Source organism: Oxyura jamaicensis, chromosome 1, assembly GCF_011077185.1.
Source record: "Oxyura jamaicensis isolate SHBP4307 breed ruddy duck chromosome 1, BPBGC_Ojam_1.0, whole genome shotgun sequence".
NCBI classification, from domain to species: domain Eukaryota; kingdom Metazoa; phylum Chordata; class Aves; order Anseriformes; family Anatidae; genus Oxyura; species Oxyura jamaicensis.
The window spans coordinates 119786201-119799668 of record NC_048893.1 but is presented as its reverse complement, the minus strand read 5'-3'; the positions used below and the strand labels follow the sequence as shown (position 1 = coordinate 119799668).

General features: G+C 31.7%; 1 protein-coding gene across 5 annotated transcripts in view; it reads left to right on the top strand.

Annotated features, from left to right (window-relative positions):
* Positions 1-13468, top strand: part of IL1RAPL1 (interleukin 1 receptor accessory protein like 1) — a 723370-nt gene that overhangs the window by 420256 nt on the left and 289646 nt on the right. For all 5 annotated transcript variants that reach the window (XM_035316058.1, XM_035316062.1, XM_035316059.1 and 2 more), the window contains 2 exons: positions 8503-8689; positions 10755-10908. In XM_035316058.1, the coding sequence (XP_035171949.1) occupies positions 8503-8689; positions 10755-10908 (341 nt within the window). The remainder of the gene's footprint in view (positions 1-8502; positions 8690-10754; positions 10909-13468) is intronic.

Genomic DNA, 13468 nt, shown 5'->3' with positions numbered 1-13468 from the left:
CAAGGCTTCAGTCATGTTCCCTAACAACCGCACATCTATCTAAATGTGTTAAAATTGTTTGTGAGAAACTTTTAAGACTCATAAAGAGCTTTTGGACCCACTGGCCAGAACACAAGAACTAGCTTAGCAATACTGACTTTTTGTTTTTCTCTTGAAATTATTTTCTTTCCAGTTTTCAGACATCAGAATAACTGAAGAGAAGTCAAGAAAATGACAGAATCATTTTGAATTGTGTCTAATAAATAGTTAACAAAAGTTTTCCCTCAAAAAGGGGTGGACCATTTATAGAAAGTGGGTTTTGACATCACTGACCAAGTTTACAAAATGAAATTTAAAATATTGTGAAACAAACAAACAAACACACATTTCCATCACTTTTTTTGATGTAAATTTTAGGAGGAGTTGGAAATAAGGTAATGTTCCCAACACAGCTTGTATGAAGAAGGGAAACTTATAAGAAATAAAGATTTATTTTTTATTTATTTTTATTTATTTATTTTTATCTTGTTTGCTCTGTTTGTTCTCTTCAGTTTGTGTACCCTGGTAAATAGGGTGATACGGTAATTTAACTCAGTATAAGAACCTAACCTCTATTAATGCAAGGCTTGAATTTTTTCTAATAATTGTATTGAAATGGTAAAAAATGAATTTTCTTCTATTATGTACATTGAGAGAAGCTGTCTGCTCTGTCCTCCTGTTGAAGGTTAGACATGGTAAAGCACCGGAGTGGACAATGAACTGAGTCCCATTTTCCCTGTTTCTGTAAGTAATAGGGATGAAGATGGATGCTGCTCTGGGTCTGCATACTATATAGGTTCAGAGCAGAGCTCTGTTTGGTGAGGCTGAAGGGGAGACTGGTAATTATCTGTTTATACTAATATCAAGTCCAAGAAAAAAGAGCAGTTTCATAAGAGTAACCCATGTGGCCCAATTTAGACATCTACTTTATAAAGTAATTATGCTTTAAGTATCTATTTTTTTAGGCAATTCATTCAAATGTAAAGTATTTTAAGAGTTAAGATTTAGAGAAACTATTATTCTGTGTGTTAATTCCGTGTTTTGTTGTTGTTGTTGTTGTTGTTGTTTTGTTTGTTTGTTTGTTTTCCTCGTGTCTCCTCTTCCTCCTCCTTCTGTTCTTTTCTTTCTGAAACATTGTCCAATAATTTAATTTTGTTTGGATAAATTGGATTTAAATTGATTTGCTGTTGTAAAGAAAAATCCCAGTACATCTTCTTGTTTTCTGTTGTTGAAATGTGTATATTTAACATCTTGGGTTTTCAGTGCTTGAAAATGTATTGAATGAAATAGGTAAATGAAAAACTTCACTTCTATGTAGAAAAGGGGTTCATTCTAGTGTCCTTTACACTTCCGAACTTTTGTAACTAGCTCATCGGCCCTTCTTATTACGCCATTAAAAAAAAATAAAAAATAATAATAATAATAAAAAAAAAACTCAGCAACTGAAAGTATCATGTGAACCGACTAGACTGATTGAGAATAGTTAAAAACTGACATTAGACACGATGGAAAAATATTTATTTCTGAATATTAAGATTCTTAGTTTCTGACTCTTCCTATCCCACTGGATCTTGATTGTTACAACAGAAATCTGTAAAGATGGTTGCATTGTTGTTTTAGGCTCTTTTAAATTGAATGGTCCTACACAAATGTATGAAATAAAACAGAATTAGAGATAGTAAACATCTACACGTGTATGGAAAAATTATTATTAATATCGTAGTATTTGAATTTAACTCAATTCAGATGAAATAGGGCTGTTACTGCTGTAAATCTAACCACATTTGGTAATGTGTTACAGCTATAACTAGTTAATGGTAATTGTTGAAACAAAGCTTATTAGTGATGTGTTGCTAGCAATTGCTAGAATTCTGTAATGATGCTCTTCATTATCTGTATCAATAATGAAATTCAAATTCATTCAAATTCAAATTAATTGCTCTTACTTCTCTTCCTAGACTCAAAAATTAGTGACTTGGTTGAGTCTCTAGTGTATTAACTGTGATAAAATATTGAAATGGATTGTGACTGTGAGACTTATAACACTTTTGTCACCTTCACCTTTTCATTTTTTTTTTTTTTTTTAATATAGCAGTTATATTGTCTTTTAATTTGCTATGTTATGTTATAACATGTTATAACAAAGCTATGCACAAAATTGAATAAAACAATAGGAATTTTCTTCCTTTTTCTTTCCTTATGTAATCATCTATTATATTTTCATGTTGTGCATATGTAGTTACACGTCTCTATTGGATTAACTGATATCACATTGGACTAAGTGCAGGAACATACATATATATGTATAAATATAAATATATATAAATATATACATGGAGTTAATATATTTTATTGAAACAAATGAACTTTTTGACAATACTACTTGAGAATTTCTCATCTGTGCCTGTGTTTTTATGGTGTATAATTCTCTTTATTGATTGTTTGTTTTCAGTTTTTGCTTTTGCTTCTTCTTTTTTTTTTTTTTTTTTTTTTTTTTTCAAATAACTTGCTTATTGTAATGACAGGAAAAACAGAAAGTCTTATGTAGGACTGCAGGACTTTGAAGATATTAATTTCAAAATGGTGCTGACACTGCTGCAGCTGTCATTGCTGTCCAGTGTTTTTTTTACAAGAGCTATTTTAGAACTTAATTAAACAGAGGCAAGTGTCTGAATATATAATTGGAAAATTTTATACAAAGGTCAAAAAACCTTGGAGATATTTAAAATCATAGAATTTGAAATATCTTAATTATTTTCTTCCTTGATTTTTCTTGTAAGGATACTTGAGTTGCTGTCCCCAAATTGTTTCTATAAAAAATATAGCAAAATATATATATACACACATCACACATTCAGTTTTGTAGGATTCTGTACCTTCCAATGGCATGGAAATTCATTAGCCTGTCAAAAAATCTGGCAAATATGATGGTGATATACTGAATGTTCCTTATCATATCACTTATGTTCAATGGGCTCGTGCAACACAAAAAGGCAAGACAAAGCCAAAGGGGGAAAAAAAAACAATCAAACAGAACAAAATAAAACAAGAACAAAAAACTTATATGTCATTTATATACTACATTTAATTAAACCTGTATGCACTATTTTTTCTATTTGACAATTTTTTTTTCTATTATTTGACTAATAACTTAATACAATTACCTTATATCTAATCTATTTGAGACTTATTTCTATTATTTAGTCAGCTATCTTCCTGGAATATTAATATACTATCAAAATAACAATAACATTTTTCTATATCTCAGAAGTTAATTTGTGGGTTTTTGTGTGTATTGCATTCACTAGCTTCTCTTCTATTAAGAAATAAAGTGGAAATGCATGTGTATATTTTCCAGCACACATCTAAAATAAACTGCATGCTGAAGTGGATGTCAGTTCAAGCAGATAAAAGGGACAGAGAAAGGAAAGGATATCAAAATTCTAGAAGGCTCTTTATTATGAATATTGACTTGAAGAAAACCTTTTAGTATTGTTATTGTTGGTAATTATATGAATGCTAAAGCATGTGTTACATAGGCAAATGACAAGTTTTACTCCACTGGCTAACTTTTATTATCAATTTCATTAAGGAAAAAAGTTTATAGATATCAAAAATTACTGTAATTTTTTGAGCTGATGAATTAGCAATAGTCATATAACTATTTCAGTTGTTAGTAATTTTTTCAAGTTTTGTTTTATAGAAATAGTTATTTGCTACTAAGTTTTTCAGAAAAAAAAAAAAAAAAAAAAGTATACCTAATGAATTTGACTGTAAAAGTATTACATAGATTCATCTGTTACAATTTGTTGTATTTCCACTTAATTCAAGGAAGATATAGCTGTATACAATAATTGGGAACCTAAGAGGGATATAAATTACCATTGATCTTATTTTAGAAAATAGCAATTTGGATCAGGAATTAAGCAGGGTCATCATGGTGTTACTAGGACTGCTTTGTCACTGTCTGGAGAAGGAAGAGATTTTGTTATGTGACTGTATTTGTAACTACTTAACAGATCTCATGTCTGCATTTTTCTTTCCATGAAGACCTCCTCTTTTCTCATCTGTACATTTGTATTTATTTTTACAAGACATTTCTGTAGTTCATTCTCTCCTCTTGCACACATTTAACCATGTTCTTTTAGAATATGTTCTGTGTAGAGCTTTTCCACTTTCCACTCTCTCATGCTCCCTCTCTTACAGGTTTGAATACTAAGGTATCCCTTATGACAGATATCCTATATGAATGTACATGTACAACAGTTTCAAAACAACTAACATTAGGGTGAAATGAACTGGTGAGGTAAATGTAATTTCAATCAGACAAATGAGTGAAAAGCAGAGGGTTTCTGCTCTTGTTTAAATGGATCTTTGTTATTCAGCACTCCATATGCTTTCATATATTCGCAGATAATAAAAGGGTAAATCACTGATTTGGAGAAACTGTGGAAGCTGGGCATTAGAGCAACTACTTCTGGAATATAATAGAAATCATGGAGAATTAAGCCTTTTATAAACTTAAGTGTCCTATTGTTATTAAAAGGTTAAATCACAGCATTGCTGTTACTGACCTGTACAATTATTAGGATGTTGAATGGCTACAAAGACAAAAGACCTGTAATAGAATCATTATATTTACTCCTGATTTAGTAGTATATTGCTATATAGTTTTTACTTTAATATTTATACACCAATAATGTACAAATGACAAGTTAGGGTGACTTCATGAGGAGGAAATGTATACAGTTCTAGTAAGCCATTTGTGATTTATTCATAACTTGTGTAATTCGTACTGCCTGAATTTTACCTAAGTATAAAAGTAAAAACTTGCTTAGCGTTTTTAGACTGGTATTGTTTTGAAGTCTACTTGTGTAATGTGAAAGGTGTAGAGTTTGGACTACACTGGAGACTGAAAGAAAGCTGCATTTGTTCTTAAAAATGAATGTAAAAAAAGCTTCCATTAGGTTATAAAATTTCCTTAATCTCATGATGTAAGATTTTTTGTTTGTTTGCTAGTTTGATACAGTGCCTCCAGTAACAGACATACGGAAAATTTTCTTAGCTCTAACACGTTAACATTTTTAACCCTCTGCAGTACGCATATTTCCCAGAGGGTTCTGGTATGTGCTGCAGTTTCTGATAGCTGAGAGGCTCTTTATCCACTGTATCCATTATGATCACTCACCTTCTTGTTCCCCGTCTTAATTCCTGTCTGTGGACTGTTCAATTTTTTTTTAGGATCATAGAATCATAGAATGGTTTGGGTTGGAAGGGACCTTTAAGGTTATCTAATTCTAAACCCTTTCTATGGGCAGAGAAACATTCCACTAGACCAGGTAACTCAAAGCTCCATTCAACCTGGCCTTAAATGTTTCAAGGACGGGGCATCCACAAGTTCTCTTGGGCAACCTGTTCCAGTGCCTCACCACCATCGGTGTAAATAATTTCTTCCTTATATCTAATGTATCACAGAATCACAGAATCATAGAATCATCTAGGTTGGAAGAGACCTCCGAAATCATCTAGTCCAACCTTTGACCTAACACTAACAAGTCCTCCACTAAACCATATTACCATGGGCACAACTTTAGCCCATTCCCCCTCATCCTTTCACCAGGCATATGAGAGAATAGACCAACTGCCACCTCGCTACAGTCTCCTTTAAGGTACCTGTAGAGTGCAATAAGGTCGCCCCTGGTGACACACCATTTTTTTTGGTCATTAAATAAAAACATCTTCACAGGATCACAAAATCAAAGAAAAGTTGAAGTTAGAAAGGACCTCTGGAGGTCGTCTGCTCCAATTCCAATGTTCATCAGAGCACAACTCTTCTTTGGCTTCTCCATCTGTCTGTCTCCTATCTGTCTGTAGGTCAGGTGACCCGTAAGCAGATAACTGCTGTAATGCCATCCTTACCTCTTGTCTTCTCTTTAATTTTAACCCATAAACTCAGTGTTCTCCAGCTTCTCTCTCACATAAAGGGAAACTCCCTGACATCTTCCCAGCCTGTCCTTCCTAAAGATCTTTATCTCTCCATTGCAATACTCCAGTCATGTTGTGTCATCCCACCACATCTCTGTGATTCCAGCAAGACTGTAGCCCTGCAAGTGCACACAGATTTCTAACTCACTATGTTTATGTTCAGTACTGTGGGCAATATTGCACAGGCATGTTGGAGAGGCATCCTAGCATGCAGACTACCTAGCAAGGGTTTGGAGGATCCTCTTCAAACAATGATTTTAAACAATCTGAGACATCTCTAAAATACAAATTAGGCTTTATGGATTCTTGCAGACCCTGAAGCCTAACTTGTATCTGGTAAAGGATAACCTGTGGCAATGGAAACTTGTATGTGCCTCAGAAGGAATTCTGGCTCTGGCATTTCACATCACAATTACTGCAGAAAAGAATTCTTAGTAGACCAAACCAAAAAACAAAATTCTGGGCCATTTTCCCCTGAATATTGAAGGAAATAAAAATAATAAATAAACAAATAAAAATCCTTAGCTTGGTTCTTCAGTTAAAAATTTCCCTGTTTGGTTGCTTTTCCAAACTCCTTCTAGGAATTTTAAAATAATGAGATAATATTTATTTTTGATAATATTTATAACAATATTTAAATGTGAAAATTAGATAGCCAATACCTCCCAGTATTTACTTTCTGTTATCTAATAGTGTACTCCTCTCTTGACCCAAAGAGATGAATGGATTTTTTAGACCTTCTCCGTATTTCCAAGGGAATATTCCAAGTCTTTCAAGAACACAGAAAGAGAATATTACCAATTTGGGAAAGAAAACAACAAAAAAAAATTACTTAGGTGATTTTTTATGATATTCTCAAGCCACAGATAAGTACTCCGAGGATTAGCTTTGTGGAGGAATAATATAATGTACAGTACTGAACATGTGTTCATTGAAATGTCAAATGATTTTAAATTGCATAAACAGGTAAGACTGGAGACTGAATCATGAGCAGGTTAAAAGCAGCAAAAGTGATCCATAATCAATGGACACATTTTTTATTTTGCATAAAGCTTAAACTTTGATTTATAGAGATGGTTTCTTGAATGGGACAGTAAATTATAGTTATAGCTTCATTATAAGGAAGTAATTTTGTGACTGTTTTCCTTACATGTCTATGAATTAGTTAGATAGTTAAGGGTCATTCAGTTCCAGAATTTATATTTCTAATAATATTCTCCAATTTGTTAGTTACTTCTGTCTTTGTATCTTTCTTTTTATGTTTATGTTTTCTCTGTAAAATTGGACTGTAGAAGTTTTTGTTGTTGTTGTTGTTTGTATGTTTTTTGTTGTTGTTGTTGTTTTTTTTGTTTGTTTGTTTTTAAATGAATTTACATATTCTCTGTCCTTAAGCATTTCTCTCACTTCGTCTTGAAAAGAAACAGACATTAAGAAACAGGATACTAAGAAACAGATATTAAGAAATCTAAAGACAATGAGAAAATTTAGCTATCTTTGACATCTTGCCATTTTTGATGTAAACAAGACTGTTCTAAATCAGTAATCAGCTCATAGAGTCTGAGAGTGGAAATAAGAAAAGGAGTGTTTTCTCAGTGCTCTCTGCAGGATCCTCTTTCAGCAGATCAGGGGTCAAACACATTTACAAAACAGTAGGAGAGAAACCGTGTATTGTCACAGTGTGTTCCAGAGAGTGTTCAACTTTATCCATGCACTTGCAGCCCACCTGGAATCTAAAATGACAAAAAAGTCCTTCCTAGTACTTTTGTCTTTGACACTAATTATAGTGGATAGTGAAATGTGGGAAGCAAGATAATGTTTCCTAGTCTCCAGCTGTCTGGCATATCAGAAGCAGAGGAAGTAACAAGTTTCAGGATAGAGCCCACACTAATGAAGGTTGTAGGTAATGCAGAAGTAATGTTTTGGCCTGGGAATATGGGGAACGGAGGCTAAGGTTAAACAAGTCAGCAGTCTGTAAGCTTAAAACACCCTTTATTCTATAACTGAAGGTTCATAAGACTCATTTTAATTAAAAGTTGCAAAAAAGTTACCACTTCCACTTCAAAGCAAGCTCAATTCTCATGAGCAGGCATCTCATGCTGTGGTGTCTATGGCATGATCTGTTCAGTCTTGGAAACTCTTGTAATAGTTTCTGTCAGCAGGTAGGTTATCTAGAATTACTGGTAAATACTTGTATATTTTATTGTGCATTTTGTCCTCAAATATACAGTAAGGACAGTAAAGTTAGAAGGAATTTAATAAAATGGAGAGAGAATCCTTCAGTAATAGAATAAGGTTAACACATTCTGAATATTGTAGTTAGTGGCTGAGAAAGCAGTAAAATTATCATGAACCACTGCAGAATACATACAAATAAAATGTTTTATTTTCTATCTCTTGCTTGGGATGAAAATTATTACTTAAAATATAGCATGTACATTTACTTTTTTTTTTTTTTTTTTTTCATTTTAGACTTTTATTTCTATTTTTATTGCATTACAGAAACTCAACTTACTGTATGAAAGTGTCCATTTCTCTGACGGTGGGTGAAAATGACACTGGACTCTGCTACAATTCAAAGATGAAATATTTTGAAAAAGCTGAACTTAGCAAAAGCAAGGAAATCTCATGCCCTGAAGTAGAGGATTTTTTATTTCCATTTAGGGAGCCAGAGATTCTATGGTATAAGGTAAGCAACCCAATAAGTTTTCACCTTCAACAAGCTATTATGCAATGTTCTTATTTTTTTCATGATCACAATATGATATGAAGCTTGGATTGTTTTAAAATCTGTTAAGAACAGACAACAGATTTGAGGATAGAAAAGAATGAACTGACTGAGAGCAATTCAATTGCTTCCTTTGGTAAATTTTAGAGCTGGTGTTTTCTTAATATCTATTTATGGATATCACAAATAAAAGCTTTCTGCTAACAAATGAGCTACAAAAGAAAAGTGCTACCAGTCCAGGTTGATTTAATATGTTAAGATAAAGCCACAAGAGCTGCATATACAGCAACTGGTTGTGACAGATCAGACAGAAGAGTGTGTCTCTGGAAACTCAGACATAACAACTACTTGGAAAAATATGACTAGAATAATTACACATACAATTATCTGAATAAATGGCTTAATTTTGCAGTATAAAGTTCAACAACAATAACAACAAATCCCTCCTAAACAGTTGGTCTTGATATATTTTGGTTTTACTTGCAACTATAGTTAATTTCATAGTTTTTGTCAATAGCTTTATTTCAATACTGTGTACTGATTACTGTATCTTTACTTAAGGGTCAAATACCAGGAAATAGTGCTGCCTGGGGGCATCTCATAAGAATGTCTCTGAACAGCAGCTCGATTTCTGGGTTTCTTACCATTTGCAGGAAGTACTTAATACCTCAGCAATATAGTACATACAATTTTAATCCCCCAAACATGTCAATAAATCTGAAAATTAGACTCTGAGTATTTTACAAATATCTGTGTATAGAGGAACATCCCAGTATAACTATGTGCTGATATACATTCTAATTATTTTTTCAAGTCCAGTAATTTACCTCATAACTTATAAATTTTAATATAATACACCGGACTTTGGTATCTGAAAATATATATATATTTATGGTCTAGAAGGATTGTGGCTGAAGTAATTGAATTAACATATCTAAGATGAGAGGTATGTGACCAATTATTTGCTTATAATTACCTCTTATTTTGAGTATATAAAATACATATCAGAAGATTTATAAAATTTAAAACTATGTCTGGCTACTAAAAAACATCTCAAAATATTAGCTTTTAAGGAGTCATTAACAGCAGTTGTCTGAACAAGCTCAAAAAACCTCTAATATTTTAACATTAAATTCAAGCCCATAATGCATAGACAATGATTATGCTAGGAAAATCAAGTAAAATACTTTGTGACAGTACATTAAAATATAATGTCTTATGAAAAACATCAACCCTTTTTTCTAATAACTTACAAATTTACTGCTCAGACATTCAAAGACCTAGGGGAAAACAAACAAACAAACAAACAAACAAACAAACAAAAACAACAAAGAAGCTATTTCAAATATCATCAAACTTACTCGGGTGAAAATAAGCATTTCAATGATTCAAAAAAACATGCATGCAGAAAATGCCTCTATTAATGCACAAATGACAATATTTTGAAATATTTGAAATTCTGAATCTTTTTTTTTTTTTCATTTATGTAACTTACTTATTACTAAGAGTTCAGAGAACTTTCATTCTAAGATATGTAAAGAAAAAGTTATCTAACATCATTTCTCCTTTTTCCCATCTTCTTCCATTTCCGTACTTTTTTAATCGCAATTTTATTTAAAATAAATAAACAAATTATCCCATGCAACCTCTATCTGCTTGTAATATAACAATCATGTTATCAAAGACATGAGTGTAATGACAAGTAATTAAATGAAATTTTAACAAAATTCAACAAACTAATGTCAAAACAACAACAACAACAACAAAAGCTATCAAAAAATCAGTTTTTTTTTTTTTTTTTCCTTAAAAGATAGCAAATATTATGTCAGTTTCTAAAATTCTATGGTCTTTTTTTCCTTTTAATCAACACTTAACTGAACTTGATTTTGAGATTTTTAATGTACCTAAATTTCAAAACTGTCCTTAGCTCTTGTCTAGCCTTCTTGGCTTTGAGTAGCATTGTCAACTGTGGTTCAATTTAAGTACAAGAATATAGTCACTGAAGTGTTATGTTATCTTTAAACAGGAATGCAAGTCAAAGACATGGAGATCAAGTATTGTGTTTAAAAAGGACACTCTTGTCATTCGTGAAGTTAGAGAGGATGACATTGGAAATTACACTTGTGAGGTAAAATATGGAATCTTTGTTGTCAGAAGAACGACGGAATTAACAGTTACAGGTAATCACAGGCTCTTATTATCTATTACATGTAGGAAGAAAAATAATTTTGTGATTAAACAACCATTCTGTGATTATGTGATTTGAGTTGTGAATATTCAAGTCATTATAACTACATAAACCATTCTTTCACAAAACCTTGCTGTGCCTAGGCATGAATGGTCAATACATTATGGTTATCCTGAATGCTTCACAATAGCATGTGTAGTATTTTGATTAAGTCTGAGTTTTTGTCTACTGCGTGCAAAAGCTTCTGGATAGGTAATGTTTTTGAATTGGAAATGTGATCAAGGAACAGATAACTTCAGCAAGCATGAATTCTAAAATAAATAAATAAATAAATAAATAAATAATAATGTTTAATTTTTGTTTGTTGTTGTCTTTAAATGTCTTGGGACATGAGAATAGTTATAATTATAACCCAATAGCAGTAGTAGGTCTGATTGCCTTGGGACATGCAATGAGCTGTAACTGTAAGCCAATAGATCTGTGCAACATGGTAATATATATAACCCAATAAGGGTTAGAGTTCAAACAGTGCATAAATGAAGGATGATAGCATTCTTTCTCTGTTATTCTCTGCTGCCCTCTCTGCAATTTATAGTACAAGAATTTCTTGATCTCAATTGTTGTGTGCAGTCATAACTAATTAAATTATTTTTTGTTAGTCTAATTATTTTTTTAAAATTCATTTATTTTGAGCTTTAAAGTTATTTTGAAGTATCAAGTTCCACAGAGTAATTACATAACATATACAAAATATAATTTAGTAACCAGCAATTGAAGAAGACAAATTTAATATAATCTGCATTTAAAGCTACCATATCAATACATAAAATTCCTCATAGATGAAAACAAAATATATGTTGTAATAGTAAGTTCACAGCTGAAGAACAGTATGAAGAACAGTCCATTAGCTTTTCAGTTCTTGATCAGACCTCTAACATCTGTTTAACATGCTTTTAAAGAATATAACTGTAAGTTTACCTAAGGCAGAGGATTAACCTCTAGAATTATAGGATGACATTGGAAGGCAGGAATACAACACAATCTATATAACACAGCGCAGTTCAACAATATATTGAATATACAGAAAAAGGCAGAAGCAGTATTTCCCTGGGAAAACTAAGGTGAACTAGTTTTGTGTGGTTCACACCAATGTTTGTGTATATAAGTTCTTGTATATAAGCTCTCTCAAAATATCAAAAAAAAAAAAAAAAAAAAAGCAAATCTTAGAGAAGGAGTTTTGTTTTTTTGTTTGTTTGGTTGGTTGGTTGGTCTTTCTTTCTTTCTTTCTTTCTTTCTTTCTTTTTAGTATCTAATATATAAATATTTTGCATGATGACAATTAGAAACCACACTTATGTTGTGCATTAGATTGACTTGAACATTTTCCTTTTACGGTGAAAAGTTTGCTTTCTATTTTGATGTGTCCCATTTACTCCACATTATCAGAAATTAAAATGAATTATGGTTTGTAATTTTCTTCTAGTAGAAGAAAATAGTTTCTAAGGTTTGTGATTTTCTTCTTTCTTCAGTCTGGAAATCATAATGTTTATGTTGTTTTGAGACAATGCAAAATCAATTATATTTATTTAAGTTCATATTCTTATATGAAAGGATAGGAAAGGATATGAAAGGAAATCTTCATATTTTTTCTTTTGTTTGGAATTGATTTATTTAGTCCGTACAGACAGGCAATTATTGTCTAATCATTAAGCTCACAATAAACATATCCTGATTGATTCTCATGCATATAAGGCAGAGATACAGTCCTCAATAATTGGATTTATACCAAGAGGTTGTCAATTACCTTTTGCAATATATGATGTATAGACTCAAAGAGAGTTTGCTCATTTTTCAGGTGATCCCTCCTGTCCCTGTGGGTGGTGCTCCACTGTGAAATAGTATTTCAAACCATTTTTATATTATTCTGGGACTAATCAGAGCAAACAGATCTCCCCATACTAATACTAATTTTATACTAAAACTAGTGACATCATGATAAGAGATTTTATTAATGCTTTATAGGAAGAGATTTGAGCTTTACAAACCAGCCTTATACTTTGTGCTGAAAAAAAAATAAAAATAAAAATAAAAATGTTTTGTCCTGGAAATACATTTAGGAGTATATAGAATAAATAAGTTGTTGGTGGGGGTGGAGAGGACAGATTGCTTGTTTGAAAAAGAAATTAAGCTTTAATTCAGAAAATGAGAAATAAATGTTGCAAATGTCAAATTAATGGCAGAAAAATTAATTGCTGTTTTATTTCTTTATTGTATTAATGAAAATTTAATTAATTAAAACTGAGAAACTAAATATCCTTTCAACAGTTTCTGACATGCCTCCAGGCAGTATTGATAAATGATGACATTTGTGTGAACTATTGCTAAGAACAAATTTAATCATTAAGGATTAGATCCTGAGAAAATATTTCAGAGACATTTGAAATTTCTCTGCCAAACATATTAGTGAGTTACAATAAAAGAAATACAAAAGTATGAGTAAGCAAGTAGTTTTGAGAATTACCAGTTTGTCTCATGCTTTAAAAAATCCTTAA